At 35.5% G+C, this 21,257-nt stretch overlaps 2 protein-coding genes across 3 annotated transcripts; one reads left to right on the plus strand and one right to left on the minus strand.

Annotated features, from left to right (window-relative positions):
• Window positions 1-437: 437 nt before the first annotated feature.
• On the minus strand, window positions 438-4,507 carry LOC103511098 (rab9 effector protein with kelch motifs-like). 2 transcript variants are annotated; one of them, XM_026824953.1, is made up of 4 exons: window positions 3,373-4,507; window positions 2,818-2,985; window positions 1,999-2,156; window positions 438-725 (listed from the first exon to the last, which is right to left on the minus strand). In XM_026824953.1, the coding sequence occupies exons 1-4, from the start codon at window positions 3,383-3,385 to the stop codon at window positions 522-524; spliced, it is 543 nt and encodes a 180-aa protein (XP_026680754.1). In that variant the 5' UTR covers window positions 3,386-4,507; the 3' UTR covers window positions 438-521. The 2 variants fall into 2 exon arrangements, with proteins under 2 accessions (XP_026680754.1, XP_026680755.1); XM_026824954.1 differs by having other exon boundaries at window positions 632-743.
• Window positions 4,508-14,959: 10,452 nt separating this feature from the next.
• LOC103511088 lies at window positions 14,960-19,740 on the plus strand. The gene is made up of 3 exons (XM_008475800.3): window positions 14,960-15,158; window positions 16,584-16,820; window positions 19,467-19,740. Exons 1-3 carry the CDS (start codon window positions 15,069-15,071, stop codon window positions 19,650-19,652), a joined length of 513 nt encoding a protein of 170 aa, XP_008474022.1. The 5' UTR covers window positions 14,960-15,068; the 3' UTR covers window positions 19,653-19,740.
• Window positions 19,741-21,257: the final 1,517 nt, after the last annotated feature.

Genomic DNA, 21,257 nt, shown 5'->3' on the forward strand with positions numbered 1-21,257 from the left:
ACTGCTTTTTCATTTAATTGTTCAAATTGCACATAAGTAGAAAAGGTAAATAATTAAATTGCACTTGGAAAGAATAAATTGTACTTAACTTAAAATTAATGGGTAAAAAAAAACGTTTATCCAGCAGAAATATTAATGAAAATAAATAATAAAAAATCAAATCTTAATTCAAAGCATTTTTCAACTGATTTCACGTTTATCCAGCAGAAATATTAATGAAAATAAATAATAAAAAATCAAATCTTAATTCAAAGCATTTTTCAACTGATTTCAAGAAAACCATAGTAATAGCCCTTCTGAAACCCACCATGCAACTCATCTCCGGAACAGTCCGTTCCACGTTCCACACCTACCGAGTGGCTATTTGTTCTAAGTCATATCGCCCCTTCCCCTTTACGTCGTAAGCATGGAAGATTTGATCAAAATGCCAATTCGATTGCCCCCCCACTAGCTGGCTACGCTCGCGCCCATGGGTATGAATTGAAGAATCATCTGAAAATTATAAAAGTAAGTAAGTTGTTCTATCCTACCAAATCTAAGTGTATGTATTGTATAATGTATATCTTACCAAAATGGAAGGCCCAAAGTTCATTTGAAGAGCCTTTGAGATCCCTATATCCTCCGTAGATAAGCATAGCTCCTCTGTATAGTAAAGCCGAGTGCCCTCTCCTTCCACGGGGAACATTTGCTCCTCTTTGTGAACAGAACTTTCTCCATTGATTGTTCTGAAAATGTCAGGGAACCTGCGTCTTAACGTCTTAATCCTATTCCTTCAGGAAACCTTTCCCTGTAGTTATATAAGCTTATAAGTTACTAGTGGTTGACCCAATCTAATGGTACATAGGGCGACTATATGTATGTACCATTAGATCGGGTTAAAAACGCACAATCAACGGTCTGGCACAATCTCTTGTTTTCACTCCGCGGAGTGAGCAGTTTATTCTACTTTTTCTTGATGCTCAATGGCCGATTTCTCAATTCAAATCGAGCTTTTTCATAAATAAAGTCCGGGGACTGAGCTATTTACAGTTCCTCAACTGCCGAATTTTGGGGATTAAGCAGTTTGCATTTTTTACTCCGCGGAGTTAGCTGTTTTTTCACCCATTGAGCGAATTCGGGGATTAAGCCTGACATGTACAATGTATATCTACAAGCTACACGTAATATTTTAGAACAAAATAAAAGGGTCGAAAATCCCCATCCTATTGCATCCAGCAGGAAACAACAACTTGCTTACCCTTCATCAAAACCTTTTATTTGTCTGATGATGGTTTGTATTAATATTGTAGGTATTAGGGGGAAAAAGCTCTGAGGCACGTGTTTGAAAAAGAGGGGAAATGGGTACAGGCAACATACCTACGCACCCTCACCCCCCACCTCTCCACCCACCTTTTTTCTCTTCTTCAACTGAGCTTTAAAGGTCCCTCCGCATCGTGAGATTCGTGAGTTGAGAGTATGATAGAACTGAAAAGTCCCTTTACTCAATTGCGACTCTATCAGTCTGAAGAAAAAGCTTTTGTTTTAATTTTTGCGAATAGGGGTTACATAACTTAGGTATAATACATGTTACACGTCAAGAGGTAGCTTACTTATTTATGTGAGTACCTCGGTTTACACCTTGCCTCACGTGGACTCTCAGAAAGGAATCATAGGGGTTACATAACTTAGGTATAATACCTACATGTTACACGTCAAGAGGTAGCTTACTTATTTATGTGAGTACCTCGGTTTACACCTTGCCTCACGTGGACTCTCAGAAAGGAATCAAGGTAGAAGAAAACCAGTCGTTCCGTGTATGATGCTAATCTGTTTAGGGTAACACCTTGCCTCACGTGGACTCTCAGAAAGGAATCAAGGTAGAAGAAAACCAGTCGTTCCGTGTATGATGCTAATCTGTTTAGGGTAAAGTCCGCCTCGGGCGGGAATCGAAGCCGCGACCTAACGGTTACAAGGCAGGCGCCATCCAAGCTAACTAGGCTAGGCTGGATTAGAACTTACTTTGACATTGTAAATCCAGAGCGGTATTTCATTCTCAGCCGAGAATCCCACCTCGCCTCCGAACACATAGATGCAGTCTTTGTGAACCACCGCAGTATGCTCTTGCAAACAAGGAGGGTTGTCCCCACTCGGGTGCAACTGTTCCCATTTATTTTCGCCTGAAATATTTGAATCGTGATTTACAGTCGAACCTGCCTAATTGGGAATCTAAGGGACAGGCAATTTTTTCCCGCTTATTTAGGTATGTAGGTATACCAATTACAATTATGTAGGTACCTACCTATTACAAGTAGAGGGGACATGTTACAGAGGGAATTTATCCAGGGTTCCTTTTTAGACGGGTCCCAATTAGACAGGTCGAAAGTTATAAAAATGCTCATTATCGATTAGTCACATACATATCGGAGAATACTAAAAGTAGGTAGGTACCTAATCAATCATCAGATGATCAGATTCTGATCAATGCATTATGTAGGTACCTACCTATTACAAGTAGAGGGGACATGTTACAGAGGGAATTTATCCAGGTTTCCTTTTTAGACGGGTCCCAATTAGACAGGTCGAAAGTTATAAAAATGCTTATTATCGATTAGTCACATACATATCGGAGAATACTAAAAGTAGGTAGGTACCTAATCAATCATCAGATGATCAGATTCTGATCAATGCTCTAATAGTCTAATAAAGTAAAAATCGAGTTTTTCTACATATTTCATCACCGACAAATTCTGAAAATGCGATATGGTTTCACTGATGATAAGAGTCAGGCTTAACGGAACTAATGACAGAAGGTGTAAGATTATTGGTTAGGTTACTCACTTAAACTGTATCGCCAAAAGTCTTTCAGCGGTAGATTGCCATTGCGTCCACCTAGTAAGTATATGTCTCCCCCCAGTAATGTGGCACTGTGTTTACTACGTGCTGAAGGACATTCGCTTTCCGAGCTAGATGCCACTGAGGACCACATCATACTACTGCCCGAGCCACCTGAAATAGGAAATAGGTTTTCTAATACTGATTGTAAATTGTAATGGCACTATGTACCTTACATTATTTTTAATATACTGTATTTAATATATATATGTATATTATCTATGTAGATAAACGAGCACGGTTAGCCCCCCCAGTACTAATGCGCTTGCTTGCCGTGGAGAAGGTCTCGGGTTGGAATGCCACCAGGCCACCACAGACAAAAATTTGCATATTGTATCCCTTATCCGTATTGTATCCCTTATCGCCCATTTGATGAGGGACATACTACGAGATGGTAATGCTACGACACAGATAACATGTGTCTAATGTAGCAGTTGTTCCATTGCTAGGAAATAAAAACGGCGGTGAAATACTCATCTACAAAAAACAAAGGAGACCTACCTTCCCACCCCATCCCAGCCCCGGTCTACAGTTATGCCACCATGTACTCATGCTAAGGCAAGGGGATAGGGAAAGACTTTTACACAAGATCAAAATGAAAAAAATTGTTAATTTTTATGAACTGGAGTAGGCAGTTGGCATAAACTATGTATACTAATTCCGCAAAATGTCTCAGGTAGTAAAATCCCACATCCAAATTCCGCAAAACAACTCTTGGGTATACATCCGAATTCCTATTACTTAGAGTAGGAATACCTTTTGATTAGTACCTACATCTTCCTTCAGGCCTTAGTAATACGGTTAGGTTGCATAAAAAAGAACTTTCACAAATGAGCAACCTTCCGGGGGTAATAAAGGTCATATTTTGCGGAATTAGTATGCAGCCGGAATAAGAAAACTACTTCTTCCTTACCTACATGATGCAAAATTTTCCTACGTTTCCCCCAAGTTTGACAACACTGGATTTCAAAAGAAGAAAAAACATTTTTATATTTCATATCAACCCTTGTCTCATAATGATTTTCCGTATCCCTCTTTCCATTTCTTCTTCAAGCAGAAGCACTTTCCCTCTCAACAAACAGGGAGCTCCCCTGCCTCAGTTAGCGAAAAGATCTCATGCCAAGAAAGGACTCTTCGAGTTGGTACACAAGATTCCACTGAAACGCACTTTTAATGTAAAGTTCGTGGTTAATTTACAGGCTACCTAAATACAGGAGACTTTGAATCCACATGACTACATCATGAGAAATTCAGAAAAACCTCTTTCGTCAAATTTTCCGAATTGCAAACGGTTTTGAGTTTTCACAATTTCTTTTTTTTTCAATTTATTTATTAAACATAAACACCTGTTTTTATTAAACTAGCTCTTCCAGATCACGCCTATTCATATATTACATTAGGTAGGTAATATTAATGCATAAATTAATAGGTTAAGGTGTATTGACCCCATATTATTGGGGGGTCAACTCTTATACTTTTCTCGATGTCTCTTACTGTTTACGATATGACGATAAAGCAGTGTTGTCTGCGGTTGGTCTCTGCACAAGTGACCGACCGATTTTTATAAAATGTTTACAGTCGCGTTCTTGGAACATAAGTGGTAACTAAGGAAACGGACAAATTTCATGGCTCTATTACAAACCGTTCTCGATATACTAATATGTACATACGCACAGACCATATTGACTAACACTTTTTCTTTTCTCAGGGGATCCTAAACGGATATTTCTACCCTCTTTCCCGATTTTGAAAATTTGAACCTATTCCATTTCTTTCTAATGGTTAGGTACATAGTACATGTAGGTTCTATACCTATAGGTATACTTATTACCTACCTACTTAGTAAGCAATAGAAATTAATATCGAGTCAATCGAGTGAGAAGCTCCAACTTACTACAGTAGGTACTACACATTATTAGGGCAATAATATAGATCTATCTAAAAAAGTGATCCTTTCCGGTGAGCGCAGAGCGTGAGTTTGTACCTACTTACTACGATTTGTACGGTTCTTTCAAAATATTATTTAAGACATTTAAGTATAAAATGAATCAAAGCTTACCTCTAAAATCTGTCTCATTTGTATAGGCACTAAAGCTGCAAAAGCGTTGCAAATTAATGAAAATAGTTTGTAATATTTTTATTTTTGTTTACTCCAATATGTTTTTTTCTTCTTCCTGTTAGCCATTTCTAGTTTTAAAATAGTTATTTTCTGTTCCTAGTTCATTTTCGTACGAAATTTCCTCGCCGCGTTAGTACACTTTGAAAATTTCATGCAAACTGAAGCGAAAGAAGCAATAAACATTTTCATACTATCATCTGAAACCTGAAACATTTGAAAGAGCTTTTCATATACGTGAAGCAATCCTGTCGGGAAACTCTTGAACTAATACCCTAAGCTTTTTGTGTCCATGTTCTTCTTCTTCTTCTTCTTCCTCTTCTTCTTCTTCTTTTTCTTCTTCTTCTTCTTCTGACTACTTACTTAGTATTAGTCAGAATAAAATATTTAGGTAGGTACAAATCTGAATATTCCTCGTAAATGATAATTTTTTCAAGTATAGTACTTTAGTAGTTTCTATGACATCATAAATGACTGCTTCATAATTTTCATAATTGAGTAGAGTACAGTAGTAATACACGTTCGTTCACCTATAGGTACCTACATAGTGAAATTAATAATTATTGTATAATTTTCAAATTTAGGTTCCATCACAGGTCTATGTTATAATCCTCTACAGTCTACAAGTTGTCCCGATACTGCTGAAACAATCTAAAACTCGTTATGTTTGCCATACGTCCCGGTTTGATTGTTTGAAGCCACTCTCTCGGCCAGTTTGCCATTTTGTCCCGGTTTTGAATTTTTCATATGTCTAAATGTAGGTACCCACCTATTAAAAAAAAAAAAAAATCTGGTGTGAACATCACACGATTATTATGATGATGATTACTATATTATTTTTAGGTGGGTGATGGGGCGTCCCGCGATTTGTCAGTTCAAAAAATTTACTCAAAGGGCATCTATCAAATATGTAGATATGTATGTACCTACTGAGAAGTCAGATTATCCTGTACTTTATGTCTTTATGACCACCGGGTTCTGAATAGGTACTATTCTGATAGGTGGATAAGTGCTCAAGTAGCTATGTATAATTATGTTACTTCTATTTTCCACTTCACGAATTAGACAAAACGGTCGTGTTGCGAACACCAAGAATCAACCAATCACTACTAAAGTCACGCTGGACTACATCTCGTACTTAATTGTTCAAACTCAAAAAACTGGATTCGTGTAGGTATGGTATTACCAAATCTGTAGTACATCATTGATCGTACCTTTCTTTACAAAAACCCTTACAAAGGCGCCTTCTGATTGGTTCAAAGGTTTTAAGTTACCTATAGCCGAAATTTCTCTCTGTCTGTTACGCTGATAGATCTTTTGTTGTCAAATCTGTAGTACATCATTGATCGTACCTTTCTTTACAAAAACCCTTACAAATCTTCAGAAAACAACGAAAGGCGCCTTCTGATTGGTTCAAAGGTTTTAAGTTACCTATAGCCGAAATTTCTCTCTGTCTGTTACGCTGATAGATCTTTTGTTGTCATCTTTTCACGAGAATAATATATAATAATCAACAAATTTGTCTGTTGAGAGCTACAGATTTCCATAAGTTTTGCTTGTTGAAGAAATTTCTTGGCGTCCAATTTTAAATGCGAAAGTGTTTTTTGAGGATTAGTACCTAGACCTAGAAAGCAAGTAATAAAATATTCTGATTTGAAATTACAAAGCATTACACATAATTAAATAAATTATATATTATTTTAATAATTTCATAAATTTAATATTTCCTGTCGTCGGACTATCTCTTTCTTTAATTTGAGCAGTTTATTCATACTTTCCTAGGGTGATATCAGTTTTGCAGGTTGATATTGCTTCCATCTAATTTTAGATAAATTTTGTCTTTTATTTTTTGACCGAACGTGTAACGTTTCAACTCGACCGTTTTGCATTTGGTGTTCCACTATAACCTATAACTCGCGATTGTCTGGTCCGATTTTGATGAAATTTTGTACAGGTTCAAGTAACATCAAAGCACGTTACAAGTTTGGGAGTCCCAGAATAGAGCGGTGTTGATTTTTGATGCCAACTTGCGTACTGGGTCATTTTTTATTTATTTTTCAAAAAGTTATTTTACTTTATTTATTTATTAGTACAAACATTTGATGGGGGGAAAAACAACTGTTCCCAATTTTGCTCAAATAAATAATATAAGAAGTACATATGTCTCAGCTTGGGCAAAACAGTCTGAGACTCTGAGTTATAAGATAAGGAAAGTAAAAAAGGTGTGAAAAGGAAAAAGCCATGTCTTCATACAAAACTGTATAAAAGTTGTTATTTTATTGAAAAAATTGGTAAGATTGTCACACATGTAGGTACTTTTAAAGAAAGTAAAAAATATGTAGGATTCGCGGATTTCGCGAAAACCGCGCAAATCACAAACAGTGAAATATTGAACGAAATAATAATGAAATTTATTATAAGACATATGTAGGATTCGCGGATTTCGCGAAAACCGCGCAAATCACAAACAGTGAAATATTGAACGAAATAATAATGAAATTTATTATAAGATTTGGGAGCAAAAAACCCTCTGATTTGATCGATTGCACTTGAACTTTTGACTTTTTGAGACATTTTTGTGATTCACGGTTTCCGCGAAAAACGCGAACCGCAAAAATTCCAGAAAGTAGTCGATTATTTATACTTTACGTAGAAATCGAGTATGCAATAAATAAGGAAAGTAAAAATGGCGGTTCTGATTAAAAAACCCAAAATTGGTAGGTACACATTTCACGGAATTTGCAAAAAAATTCGCGAATTGGGTTATTTATATCAAAATATCCGCATCAAAAATCAAAGAAACCTAGCTACGTGTTTTTTTCAAGGCTCCGAGAAAAACGAGGTACCTAAGCATGAATTATGGGACACCCTATATATGTACATTCAAACTTAGATTACCTACATTACACTCAGACTATTTTCAACTAACTCGTTTTTTTTTTCTTCTTCTTCTCCTTTGCCACAGGTCAACAATTGTCCGATTTAAAAGTGTGGGAAGCTATACCGGTAGTACAGGCAACACTAGAGCGATGAAATTTGGTATGCTATCCCGGTATGGTCCAAGGACGCGACTGTAACAATTTTCTCTGATCTTACCTACTTTTTCTGGGGCCAGTCGATATCGATCGACAGTCTGAAAGAAACTTACCAAAATGAAATCTCCATAGTTCATTGTTGGGATGGCCTCCTCGTTCTCCCCCGAAGAGCAACATCGAGCTTGGCAGTTTACAGGCAGCATGACTGTGAAGTGACCCAGGGCTGACTTTACACTTAATAGGGGTCCAGCGTTTACTTTCTGAAATGCCAGTTTGAAAAGTACCTGATTGAAGACTTTTATGTTGTGAGGAGAGCTCAACCTGTCAACCTCCAACCTTGCTTAAACTCTTTTGGAGTAAATAGTTTTTCCAATCGGGAATGCTGAGAAAAATTTCTACCTCAAAATACTCCTGATCAATGCTCTAATAGTCTAATAAAGTAAAAATCGAGTTTTTCTACATATTTCATCACCGACAAATTCTGAAAATGCGATATGGTTTCACTGATGATAAGAGTCAGGCTTAACGGAACTAATGACAGAAGGTGTAAGATTATTGGTTAGGTTACTCACTTAAACTGTATCGCCAAAAGTCTTTCAGCGGTAGATTGCCATTGCGTCCACCTAGTAAGTATATGTCTCCCCCCAGTAATGTGGCACTGTGTTTACTACGTGCTGAAGGACATTCGCTTTCCGAGCTAGATGCCACTGAGGACCACATCATACTACTGCCCGAGCCACCTGAAATAGGAAATAGGTTTTCTAATACTGATTGTAAATTGTAATGGCACTATGTACCTTACATTATTTTTAATATACTGTATTTAATATATATATGTATATTATCTATGTAGATAAACGAGCACGGTTAGCCCCCCCAGTACTAATGCGCTTGCTTGCCGTGGAGAAGGTCTCGGGTTGGAATGCCACCAGGCCACCACAGACAAAAATTTGCATATTGTATCCCTTATCCGTATTGTATCCCTTATCGCCCATTTGATGAGGGACATACTACGAGATGGTAATGCTACGACACAGATAACATGTGTCTAATGTAGCAGTTGTTCCATTGCTAGGAAATAAAAACGGCGGTGAAATACTCATCTACAAAAAACAAAGGAGACCTACCTTCCCACCCCATCCCAGCCCCGGTCTACAGTTATGCCACCATGTACTCATGCTAAGGCAAGGGGATAGGGAAAGACTTTTACACAAGATCAAAATGAAAAAAATTGTTAATTTTTATGAACTGGAGTAGGCAGTTGGCATAAACTATGTATACTAATTCCGCAAAATGTCTCAGGTAGTAAAATCCCACATCCAAATTCCGCAAAACAACTCTTGGGTATACATCCGAATTCCTATTACTTAGAGTAGGAATACCTTTTGATTAGTACCTACATCTTCCTTCAGGCCTTAGTAATACGGTTAGGTTGCATAAAAAAGAACTTTCACAAATGAGCAACCTTCCGGGGGTAATAAAGGTCATATTTTGCGGAATTAGTATGCAGCCGGAATAAGAAAACTACTTCTTCCTTACCTACATGATGCAAAATTTTCCTACGTTTCCCCCAAGTTTGACAACACTGGATTTCAAAAGAAGAAAAAACATTTTTATATTTCATATCAACCCTTGTCTCATAATGATTTTCCGTATCCCTCTTTCCATTTCTTCTTCAAGCAGAAGCACTTTCCCTCTCAACAAACAGGGAGCTCCCCTGCCTCAGTTAGCGAAAAGATCTCATGCCAAGAAAGGACTCTTCGAGTTGGTACACAAGATTCCACTGAAACGCACTTTTAATGTAAAGTTCGTGGTTAATTTACAGGCTACCTAAATACAGGAGACTTTGAATCCACATGACTACATCATGAGAAATTCAGAAAAACCTCTTTCGTCAAATTTTCCGAATTGCAAACGGTTTTGAGTTTTCACAATTTCTTTTTTTTTCAATTTATTTATTAAACATAAACACCTGTTTTTATTAAACTAGCTCTTCCAGATCACGCCTATTCATATATTACATTAGGTAGGTAATATTAATGCATAAATTAATAGGTTAAGGTGTATTGACCCCATATTATTGGGGGGTCAACTCTTATACTTTTCTCGATGTCTCTTACTGTTTACGATATGACGATAAAGCAGTGTTGTCTGCGGTTGGTCTCTGCACAAGTGACCGACCGATTTTTATAAAATGTTTACAGTCGCGTTCTTGGAACATAAGTGGTAACTAAGGAAACGGACAAATTTCATGGCTCTATTACAAACCGTTCTCGATATACTAATATGTACATACGCACAGACCATATTGACTAACACTTTTTCTTTTCTCAGGGGATCCTAAACGGATATTTCTACCCTCTTTCCCGATTTTGAAAATTTGAACCTATTCCATTTCTTTCTAATGGTTAGGTACATAGTACATGTAGGTTCTATACCTATAGGTATACTTATTACCTACCTACTTAGTAAGCAATAGAAATTAATATCGAGTCAATCGAGTGAGAAGCTCCAACTTACTACAGTAGGTACTACACATTATTAGGGCAATAATATAGATCTATCTAAAAAAGTGATCCTTTCCGGTGAGCGCAGAGCGTGAGTTTGTACCTACTTACTACGATTTGTACGGTTCTTTCAAAATATTATTTAAGACATTTAAGTATAAAATGAATCAAAGCTTACCTCTAAAATCTGTCTCATTTGTATAGGCACTAAAGCTGCAAAAGCGTTGCAAATTAATGAAAATAGTTTGTAATATTTTTATTTTTGTTTACTCCAATATGTTTTTTTCTTCTTCCTGTTAGCCATTTCTAGTTTTAAAATAGTTATTTTCTGTTCCTAGTTCATTTTCGTACGAAATTTCCTCGCCGCGTTAGTACACTTTGAAAATTTCATGCAAACTGAAGCGAAAGAAGCAATAAACATTTTCATACTATCATCTGAAACCTGAAACATTTGAAAGAGCTTTTCATATACGTGAAGCAATCCTGTCGGGAAACTCTTGAACTAATACCCTAAGCTTTTTGTGTCCATGTTCTTCTTCTTCTTCTTCTTCCTCTTCTTCTTCTTCTTTTTCTTCTTCTTCTTCTTCTGACTACTTACTTAGTATTAGTCAGAATAAAATATTTAGGTAGGTACAAATCTGAATATTCCTCGTAAATGATAATTTTTTCAAGTATAGTACTTTAGTAGTTTCTATGACATCATAAATGACTGCTTCATAATTTTCATAATTGAGTAGAGTACAGTAGTAATACACGTTCGTTCACCTATAGGTACCTACATAGTGAAATTAATAATTATTGTATAATTTTCAAATTTAGGTTCCATCACAGGTCTATGTTATAATCCTCTACAGTCTACAAGTCATTTAAGTATAAAATGAATCAAAGCTTACCTCTAAAATCTGTCTCATTTGTATAGGCACTAAAGCTGCAAAAGCGTTGCAAATTAATGAAAATAGTTTGTAATATTTTTATTTTTGTTTACTCCAATATGTTTTTTTCTTCTTCCTGTTAGCCATTTCTAGTTTTAAAATAGTTATTTTCTGTTCCTAGTTCATTTTCGTACGAAATTTCCTCGCCGCGTTAGTACACTTTGAAAATTTCATGCAAACTGAAGCGAAAGAAGCAATAAACATTTTCATACTATCATCTGAAACCTGAAACATTTGAAAGAGCTTTTCATATACGTGAAGCAATCCTGTCGGGAAACTCTTGAACTAATACCCTAAGCTTTTTGTGTCCATGTTCTTCTTCTTCTTCCTCTTCTTCTTCTTCTTTTTCTTCTTCTTCTTCTGACTACTTACTTAGTATTAGTCAGAATAAAATATTTAGGTAGGTACAAATCTGAATATTCCTCGTAAATGATCTCTTCTTCTTCTTCTTTTTCTTCTTCTTCTTCTTCTGACTACTTACTTAGTATTAGTCAGAATAAAATATTTAGGTAGGTACAAATCTGAATATTCCTCGTAAATGATTTCTTCTTCTTCTTCTTCTTTTTCTTCTTCTTCTGACTACTTACTTAGTATTAGTCAGAATAAAATATTTAGGTAGGTACAAATCTGAATATTCCTCGTAAATGATAATAAATGAGTGAGTAAAAAAATTGCGATTTTTGCGCCTCTATATCTCCGGAACTACTTGGTATTAAGAGCTGAAATTTTCTAGGTATGTTTATATACCTTACCTAAATATGTACCCTGAATTTCAAAAGTTTATCTTCAGAGGAATCCGATCTATGAAGGTGAGAAAAACCTGCCGAATCGGTTCGTGTAAAGATACACAGGCGTGCTTACTGGAACTTGGCCTGGCGCACTGCCGTGCGCTCAGATCTGTACAATCTTCTGTTAGGTGTTTATATAATAATATTAGAAATAGAAAGTAATTGAAAGTGCATTACCTACATATGAAATAGAAAGGGATAACAAACTAGAGAAAGCAATCCCTAAATTAGAAATTGAAAGTAGGACAAGTTATGTAATAACATCAATGGTTTAATGGGTCGTCTTGCAGAACGACAGGAATGAGAGAATCGAATGTAACACCCGCGTCCTAAACCCTCGCGGGCACGGGTTCACTATACTGACGGGCTGTGTGATAATTACTTTACACAAAGTGTGTTAATATTCTGTTGTTTTAGTTCATTTGAAATTTGAGATGGGTGACAAAAGTGTGAAATCTAAGAATGCTATTTCTATTTAAACCAAATTGTTAATCATAGAGGATTCAGACAATGCCTGTTCCTTATTTGTGTTTCTAGAAAACCTCGATAGTAAATAATTTTTTTAGGCAAACCCCTCGATAAGAAATAAAACTCGATAAGAAATAACTTTGGTCTTTTCCCTTGAATTATTTTTTATCGAGGTTCCACTGTATACAGGGTGTCCCAGAATTTATGCTTCAATTGTTTTTCTCGAAGCCTGTTTGAAATTTCGAAAAACAAAAAACCCGTAACTTTTTGATTTTCAATGCGGATATTTTGGCAATATCGCGATTCGCGAAAAATTTCGCGAAGTCCTTGAAACGGGGGCCAACTTTAAAATCTTAAATAAGAACCCCCTGTTTGTGATACATCATATTAAAGGTCTTAAGGAACGTAGTACTTTGGTACAAGTTTGAGCTCGATCCGACAATCAGGGCCGGAGTTATAGCCTATTCAAAATTTCATTTTTCCATGTTCTCCCGCCAATAGGGGAAGCACCAAAAATGGGAAATTCATATCGATGGGTGATTTCTGCTTCAAATAGGTCCCACTAATGATTCATATTGAAGTTCGGTCCCAAAAATAAAATTTCGAAACATCAATTTTCACCCCCGGAGGCCATCAGGGCCGGAAGTCTAAAGTTCATTTTTGGGTCCGAATTTCAATATGAACCATTAGTGGGACCTATTTGAAGCACAAATCATCAATCGATATGAATTTAGAGATTCCTTGTTTAAGAAAAGATCTATCGAAGATACGGTTTCTTGTAGTGACAATATTGTTTCTGCGGCTCGTGGGATACCGGTGTAGATCACCATGTTTAGTAAGTTGCTCAGACATTTTATGCACAAGAGAACATGTATCTAATATGACCTGAGCCGCAAAAGTAAGAATTTTGTAATTTTTGAAAATTGGTGTACAAGAAACCGTTCTTCGATAACTGAAGATAGCTCTGACAGCTTGTTTTTGTAATAGAAATATCTCAGAGCTGCACCCCGCGAAACCCCAGTAAACGATTCCATAACCCATCAAACTATGGAAATAAGAGTGATAGGCGAGCAAGGCTGCACTGGAACCCACATTTTTCTGAATGGTCCTTATTGCATAAATTGAGGGTGTCCACCAATGTGTGACCCACTCAAATTGCTCCGAATCTGTTGGAGTTTTCGAAAAATAAAAACAACCAGTAGGTATTTCTTTGATTTTTGTACCAACTTTGGAATTTCAAATGAGAACCCCAATTTTTGTATATTATTGTTCTACGTAAAATTTCATGCACAATAGACTATTCATTATTTTTTTGTGATTCGCGGTTTCGCGAATTCCGCGAAATGTCGCGAACATCAAAACTAACTGAAATGTACCTGTGTGACATATCATTTCACAATGTTTTTCCTTCATAAATCATGTGGTAACACTATATTTTCTCTTCGGATTTCACGTTTAATTATTTATTTATTTGAGTAGGGAAAACATAGGTAGCCAAGCTGAAACTGAGAGAAGGTTGAAGGAATTAAGATTCAGCAGGCACGAAAAACTGGGAATGCAGACTTGGCCTTTATTTTCTTATTTTTCGCGAATTTGCGAAAATTGCAAAGTTCACGAATCGACAAAGTATTTGAAATGTACCGTAAGACACATCATTTCACAATGTTTTTCCCTCATAAATCAAGAGGTAACATAAGATTTCGGACTGAGGTCATTTTTCGCGAATTCGCGAAATTTGCTAAGTTCGCGAATTGGCAAAGTGATTGAAATTTTGAGAATTCGCGAGAAATGACCTCAATCCGAAATCTGATGTTACCTCGTGATTTATGAGGGAAAAACATTGTGAAATGATGGAAAAACATTGCGACATGATATGTCATACAGGTACATTTCAGTTAATTTTGATGTTCGCGATATTTCGCGGAATTCACGAAACCGCGAATTGCAAAAAATAATGAATAGTCGATTGTACATGAAGTTTTACGTAGAATAATAATATGCAATAAAAAATTGGGGTTCTCGTTTGAAATTCTAAAGTTGGCACCAAGTTCGCGGTTTTTGCGAACTTGTTCGCAAATTTCATTATTGCCAAAAAGTTCTTTGCAAAAATCAAAAATATACCGGTTTTTTTATTTTTAGAAAACTCTAACAGATTCGGAGCAATTTGAGTGGGTCATACATTGGTGGACACCCTGTATATCAAAAATAAAGAAAATACTTTATCTTATAATTCAGGTGTTATCCCGTTGAACATTTCCCAGTACAACCAACAAAAAAAATACTACCAAGTCAAATTTCCCTGTGGGGTGATTACTAAAGGAGGAAAGTATGGTCTACGTGTACATCATGAAATGTTTGACTTTACAGAAGTTACCAATTTCTGGAGTTACAATGAATCTTTTGATATGACCTCCATCATATCAGTGGAAACACCTTCAAATGTGAGTATTATTGACAAAGGCAGGTTAATAAAAATATAAAATCGTTCAAAACTTTTTTTAGTTCAATTCAAATTCAGTTCATTATACAGAAGTGTTTTTCCTAAATCGGTATTGGCTTCTGAGAATTATTATTTTTGTTTTCAACTTCAAGACTTCAACACAACAATAAAACATACAATATATTACTTTTTTCTCTTTTTATTATGATTATTATTATTATTATTATTTTCATTTGCCTATTATTTTTTTTTCTCCTTCTCCTTCTTCTTTTTATCTCTTTTTTTTTTAATCTCTTGTATTGTATATGTTAAGGTAAATGTAGAAAATCTGGTCATTGTGAAAAATTACAGGTTATTTTTCACAATTACCACCGCCATTGGTAAATGTAAGAAATAATTCTACAAAACTCATTATTTCTCACATTTACCGGTTATTTTTCACAATTACCAGAGGGCCTTGGTAAATGTAGGAAATGCAGGAACGATTGATACGCGTGCGCAGTGTCTTTGTTTATCACGTGGTACTCATTTTAACAATCTACAGGTGTTTTCAACTTTTTTTTTTAACTGAAGTGAAGTAACTTTTATTGTCTTGAATTTTATCCTTAATTTAGAAGCGTAGATCTTTTTATTGGGCTATGGCAATGGAGGAACGTTTTAATGTTTTTAATTTAAAAGTATGTAGGTACTTGATGTGATTTCCACTAAAAATCCAAACGCAGTTTTTCTTACTAAAGATAAGTACCAAAGTTTGATAAAGAATGTGAATGAAAGTAGGTAAGTCTAAGATAATTGGTAAAACACCTTTAGAACACGATCTAATGAAAAAGTTTGTTGTCATGAAAGTTGGGGATACGGAAAAATTCATTTGTCCCCTGGATAAAGGTGACCAAAGTGTTAGGTTTTATGCACATTTTGAAGAAGTGAAATATTATTTTGCAATTTAAAAGAAAGGGGTTCCAAATATGGTAATTTTAATTTCAAAAGGGCATTAGAAATCTTTATTTTCTACATTTACCACTGAGCATTGGCGATTTTAAAGAATTACCGGTAAAAGTAAGAAATTTAGAAAAAATTCTTACATTTACCAGCACGTTTGGTAATTGTGAAGAATTTTCTACATTTACCTTAACATATATATTGCAGGGCCGTATTTAGGGGCGGCTCGCCCCCCCCCTAAATACGATTAAAATTAAAAAGTTATGACCTAACAACTGACTCGGGGTCTGCATTTTTTTTTTTAAAAGGTGATTTTTGGACATTTCTCAAAAACGAAGCCGAAGTTAGGAAAACGACCCACAAAACCTTGTTGGAAATGATGAGATCTACCTGGCCTGAGCCGTCATTGTTTTTCTGGCACACCCTGTATATATAAAAAAAAAGAAAAGAGACGAATCAGTTAATAAGATGTTTGTTTCATTTCCAGTCCAACATTACAGTTTTGAATGTCCTATGGCCTGCGGTTAGCCTTACCTTAGAGCCTCAAATTATAGAAACATATCCAGAATACCTCATTACAGCCACCATTATGTGGCAGCTGCCTAATGAGTCTTGTCAGCCCATGAAAGGCAGCAGAGTACCTGACACGTGGCTGAATTTGATCTCTTGTGGACAGAACGCGGCTGATTGTATTCAGTTAAACACAAATCAGACACATTATCGGGTATAGTATTTTTATTTATTCTTATATTTTTTTTATTTTATTATTATCACCATCATCATCATCATCATCATCATCATCATCATCATCATCATCATCATCATCATCATCATCATCATCATCATCATCATTTATTGTCATCGTCATCGTCATCGTCATCGTCATCGTCATCGTCATCGTCATCGTCATCGTCATCGTCATCGTCATCGTCATCGTCAACGTCAACGTCATCGTCATCGTCATCGTCATTGTCATTGTCATTGTCATCGTCATCGTCAACTTGTAATTTTTTGAATTTCATACTAATTCACTGAATAACATTGTGATAAAAAGGTAAAAAAAGTGATGACCGATTTCTTAAAGAAATTTTAAGGGGGGGACAAAATAAAATGGCGGACATCTTGGAAAATACTAAGCGAAATTGCAAAGTTTGTTATGATATTTTTTTTTGTTGTTGAAATTGAACTGAGGAATCGACTCTAAGGGCCGAATACACAGTCGTTCCTACATTGTTCACTTGGTCAGATTCACATTGACAGCTCAGAAATGAGAAATAATTTCTAAATTTTCTTCTCTTCCATTTGGATACTAATCGCGTTCATTTGCCATCTACCAGTTTCGATTGATTTTTAGTTGCTATGGATACAATACACACTCGAATGCAAAAAAATTTAGGACAGTTTTCATTTTCATTGAATACTCTTTCAGCACGGCTTCCAGAGTGGGAAAAGCACTATAACGTTATTACAAGATTTTGCAGATCAAATAAATACGGCCCTGGATAAAAGGCAATGTGTTGTTGTTTTGCTGCTAGATTTGAGCTTTGTTTTTGACACCTTAGATCACACTGTTTTATTGAAAAAATTTGAAGAAGTAGGAATGTCACATGATATTTTCAAGAATTACCTGGAAGGAAGAAAACAGGTGACACGTATTGGAGATGCGACCAGTGGGGAGCTGTCTGTACTTCAAGGGGCGGTTCAAGGAGGGATAAATTCCCCTACGTGGTTTAATGTTTATACGTACGATGTACAATATTTACAAAGGGCTGGAAGTTTGAAAATGTTTGCGGACGATAGTTGTATTGTTTCCATCCATAGTGAACCGGAAATAGCGGTACAAAACGCCCAAAAAGACTTCATAAACCTCCAGAAGTATTTCTACAATAATCATATATTTTTAAATGAGAGCAAAACAGAAGCACTTGTCTTGGGTTTCAAAAGTCAAAGAATGAACATGGACAACTACAAAATAGTTTGTCACTCACGTATCTGTCTATACAACAAAACTTATGAGACCGCCTGTACTTGCAATCCTATAGAATACAAAGATGAAGCCAGGTACCTAGGTGTATATATTGACAACAAATTTCAGATGAAAGAACATGTAAATAGTACTTCCTACTTCTTCTTCTTCTTCTTCTTCTTCCTCTTCTTAGCTTAGGGATTATTTTTATATAATTTGTTTTTGTTAAAAATATAATAACCTTGTTCAGTTCAGTTCAGTTCTTCTTCTTCTTCTTCTTCCCCTACTTCTCCTCTTTCTTCTTCTCCTCTTAGGATTAGGTCTCCATCTCCTTCTTCTCCTCCTCTTCTTTCTCCTACTTTTTCTTCTCACTTTCCTTCGTCGTCGCGGTTTTAAATTTCTACATAATTATACTTCCTACTTCTTCTTCTTCTTCTTCTTCTTCTTCTTCTTCTTCTTCTTCTTCTTCTTCTTCTTCTTCTTCTTCGACGTCATCGGCTTCTTTTCCTTCTTCTTCGTTGTCTTTGTAGTTTTTCTTCTTCCTCCTTCTCTTCCCTCGTTCTTCTATTTTTCCCCGCATCTGTATTGTCAGGGTTACTTAGATGAGCGAAACAAAGGTAAAATTAAGGAAAAAATCAAAGACAGCATATTAAAAGATAGAATAGAATAGAATAGATTTTCCACATTCTGTTAAAGTACCTATACTTACTCTTGTTTAATTGTTGTGTAGTTTTTTTATTATTAAAATGAGACAGCTTATTAAAAGATAGAATAGAATAGAATAGATTTTCTACATTCTGTTAAAGTACCTATACTTACTCTTGTTTAATTGTTGTGTAGTTTTTTTATTATTAAAATGAATTCTGATTTAAATTTATATTGAGGTAATGAAATTTGTAGGCTTGAATATTCTTATGATCTTATTTTTTTTATTATTATTTTAATTATGGGATGAGAGACATTCCCCCATCAAAAGTTAGACCGTAGCTTAGGGGAAGAACTAAAACATGTAAATTTTAAATTATTAAAATAAAGCATATATTATCAATCAATCAATCAATCAAATCTTACAGCCATTTCGAAGTCAATCTGTTCCACATTATCTGCACGTCAGTGTATTGAAATTAAAATGTAAAAGAAAGTCGGAAATACACATTGCGCTTGCGTAAGAATCTGAATACCTCTGTAACTTTCACTTTGCTTGGGTAAAATTAAACACTTTACAAAAGAGTTTACGATCCACTATGCATATGAATTTTAGGAAAGCACTTAAAGGAATCCCTAATCATTAAGGTACGACTGTGCATTCGGCCCTAAGATTTTGATAACGTTTTTCGTTTTCACCCTGCACCTTCGTAAACGTGGGTATGACGATGAACTAAACTCGGCATTGTTTTCTTACAGATTTTGTATACAGAACATATCAGAGGTTATTACAAGTTGCTGATTGTCAAATTGAAGTGTAACATTTTTGGACTAAAGGGGCACTATGCATTAGGTCTATGGCCAAATAAAGTTCCCTTTGGTCAACCCATAGTCACCGCTGCTAGATCAAATGTCATCAAAGTAAGTACCTACCTATGTTGGTAGATATTGGTGTACTAGTAGTCCGTCAAATAAGTATCGGGAATTGAGGATTCTCATGTAAGAAATAATTCAACCTAACATAAATAAAACGAAGCGGTCAAAAATCACATTCACAAATCTGTTTTCGATTTTAAAATCCGTCTTGTACTTGCCGAGATATTTGTGTTTGAACTCGCGCTTTTCGAAGGATTTTTTTTTTTTACCGCGCGGCGAGTGCTAATATTTTGACAACACTGCACGTGACGTCACGCCATAGTTAAAAAAAAAAACAACAAAGAAACACTTGCTTGCATTTTCCATTTGAATATTTGAGACTGTTCTTTTTCGTCAGTTTTGAGCTCATTTCTAAATATAATTTTTATATTATACCTTGAATTTGATAGAGAAAAGTTGTCTGTCTGTCCTTCTGTCTATGTGTCTGTAATAATAATAATAATAATAATAATAATAATAATAATAATAATAATAATAATAATAATAATAATAATAATAATAATTATGTATACTAGTATACCTACTGTACAGTTAGGTAATAGTACATAGTATATTATGTATATTGTAGAGTTAGGTATATGGGGAGAACGTGTGAATAATGATCTCAGTGGAGACATAAATAATACAAATATTGTTATTAATATCCATCCTATAACGTAACGGGCTAACGGGAGGTGCAGTGCAGTGTTAAAACAAAAAATACATAAACCTAGCAAACATAGTAACAATACTCTGCTCATGCTGGTATTTTTTCTGAACTAAACCAGTTTTCCCTTTCGTAGAAGGGAAGAAAATTTGAAAGTTATCTGCAGCACGCTGCATAGTAAGCTGGTATTTTTTCTGAACTAAACCAGTTTTCCCTTTCGTAGAAGGGAAGAAAATTTGAAAGTTATCTGCAGCACGCTGCATAGTAAATAACTAGTGGTTGACCCGTCCTTTGTACGGGATCAGCGTGGCATTAAGAGTCATAACATTGAGGTGCTGCCATTTTGAATCGGGATGGAATATGACAAATATAAATAGCCTATGTCACCCTCAGTACTCTTCTTAACAACTATAAAAAATTTCATCAAAATCGGTCGAGCCGTTTTTTCGTGAAAAGAGGACAACAAAAGGTCCATCAGAGTAACAGCGCCGTAACAGACAGGTACATACATGGGTATTTCTTTAACCACAATCGAATAAACTACGGGCTAAAAAATTCCCGGAGGGACGGACCCAGCTTGTTTACTTCTAAACCTTGTGGTGATAATATTTTTTCAATTATTGACGGTTCGCGGTATTCGCGGTACCGTCAAAAATGAAGTAAATTGAACAAATAATATCACCACAATATTTAGAAGTAAAAAGTAGCATGATTTGATATATCACACACGTACCTTAGGAAAAAATGTAGGTTTCGCGAATTTCGCGAACACCGCACAAATCGAATATTGGACCAAATCGAAATAATAATGGAACCATTAGATTTTGGAACAAAAAACACTCCGATTTGATAGGTCGCACTTGTACTTTTTAAGCACGATTCGCGTTTTGCGAATTGCGCGATTATACTTTAAATTTAACGTAAAAAACAAATATGCAATAAAAAATAGGGGTTCTTATTTAACAATC

Source organism: Diaphorina citri, unplaced genomic scaffold (assembly GCF_000475195.1).
Source record: "Diaphorina citri unplaced genomic scaffold, Diaci psyllid genome assembly version 1.1 scaffold674, whole genome shotgun sequence".
Classification (NCBI taxonomy): domain Eukaryota; kingdom Metazoa; phylum Arthropoda; class Insecta; order Hemiptera; family Psyllidae; genus Diaphorina; species Diaphorina citri.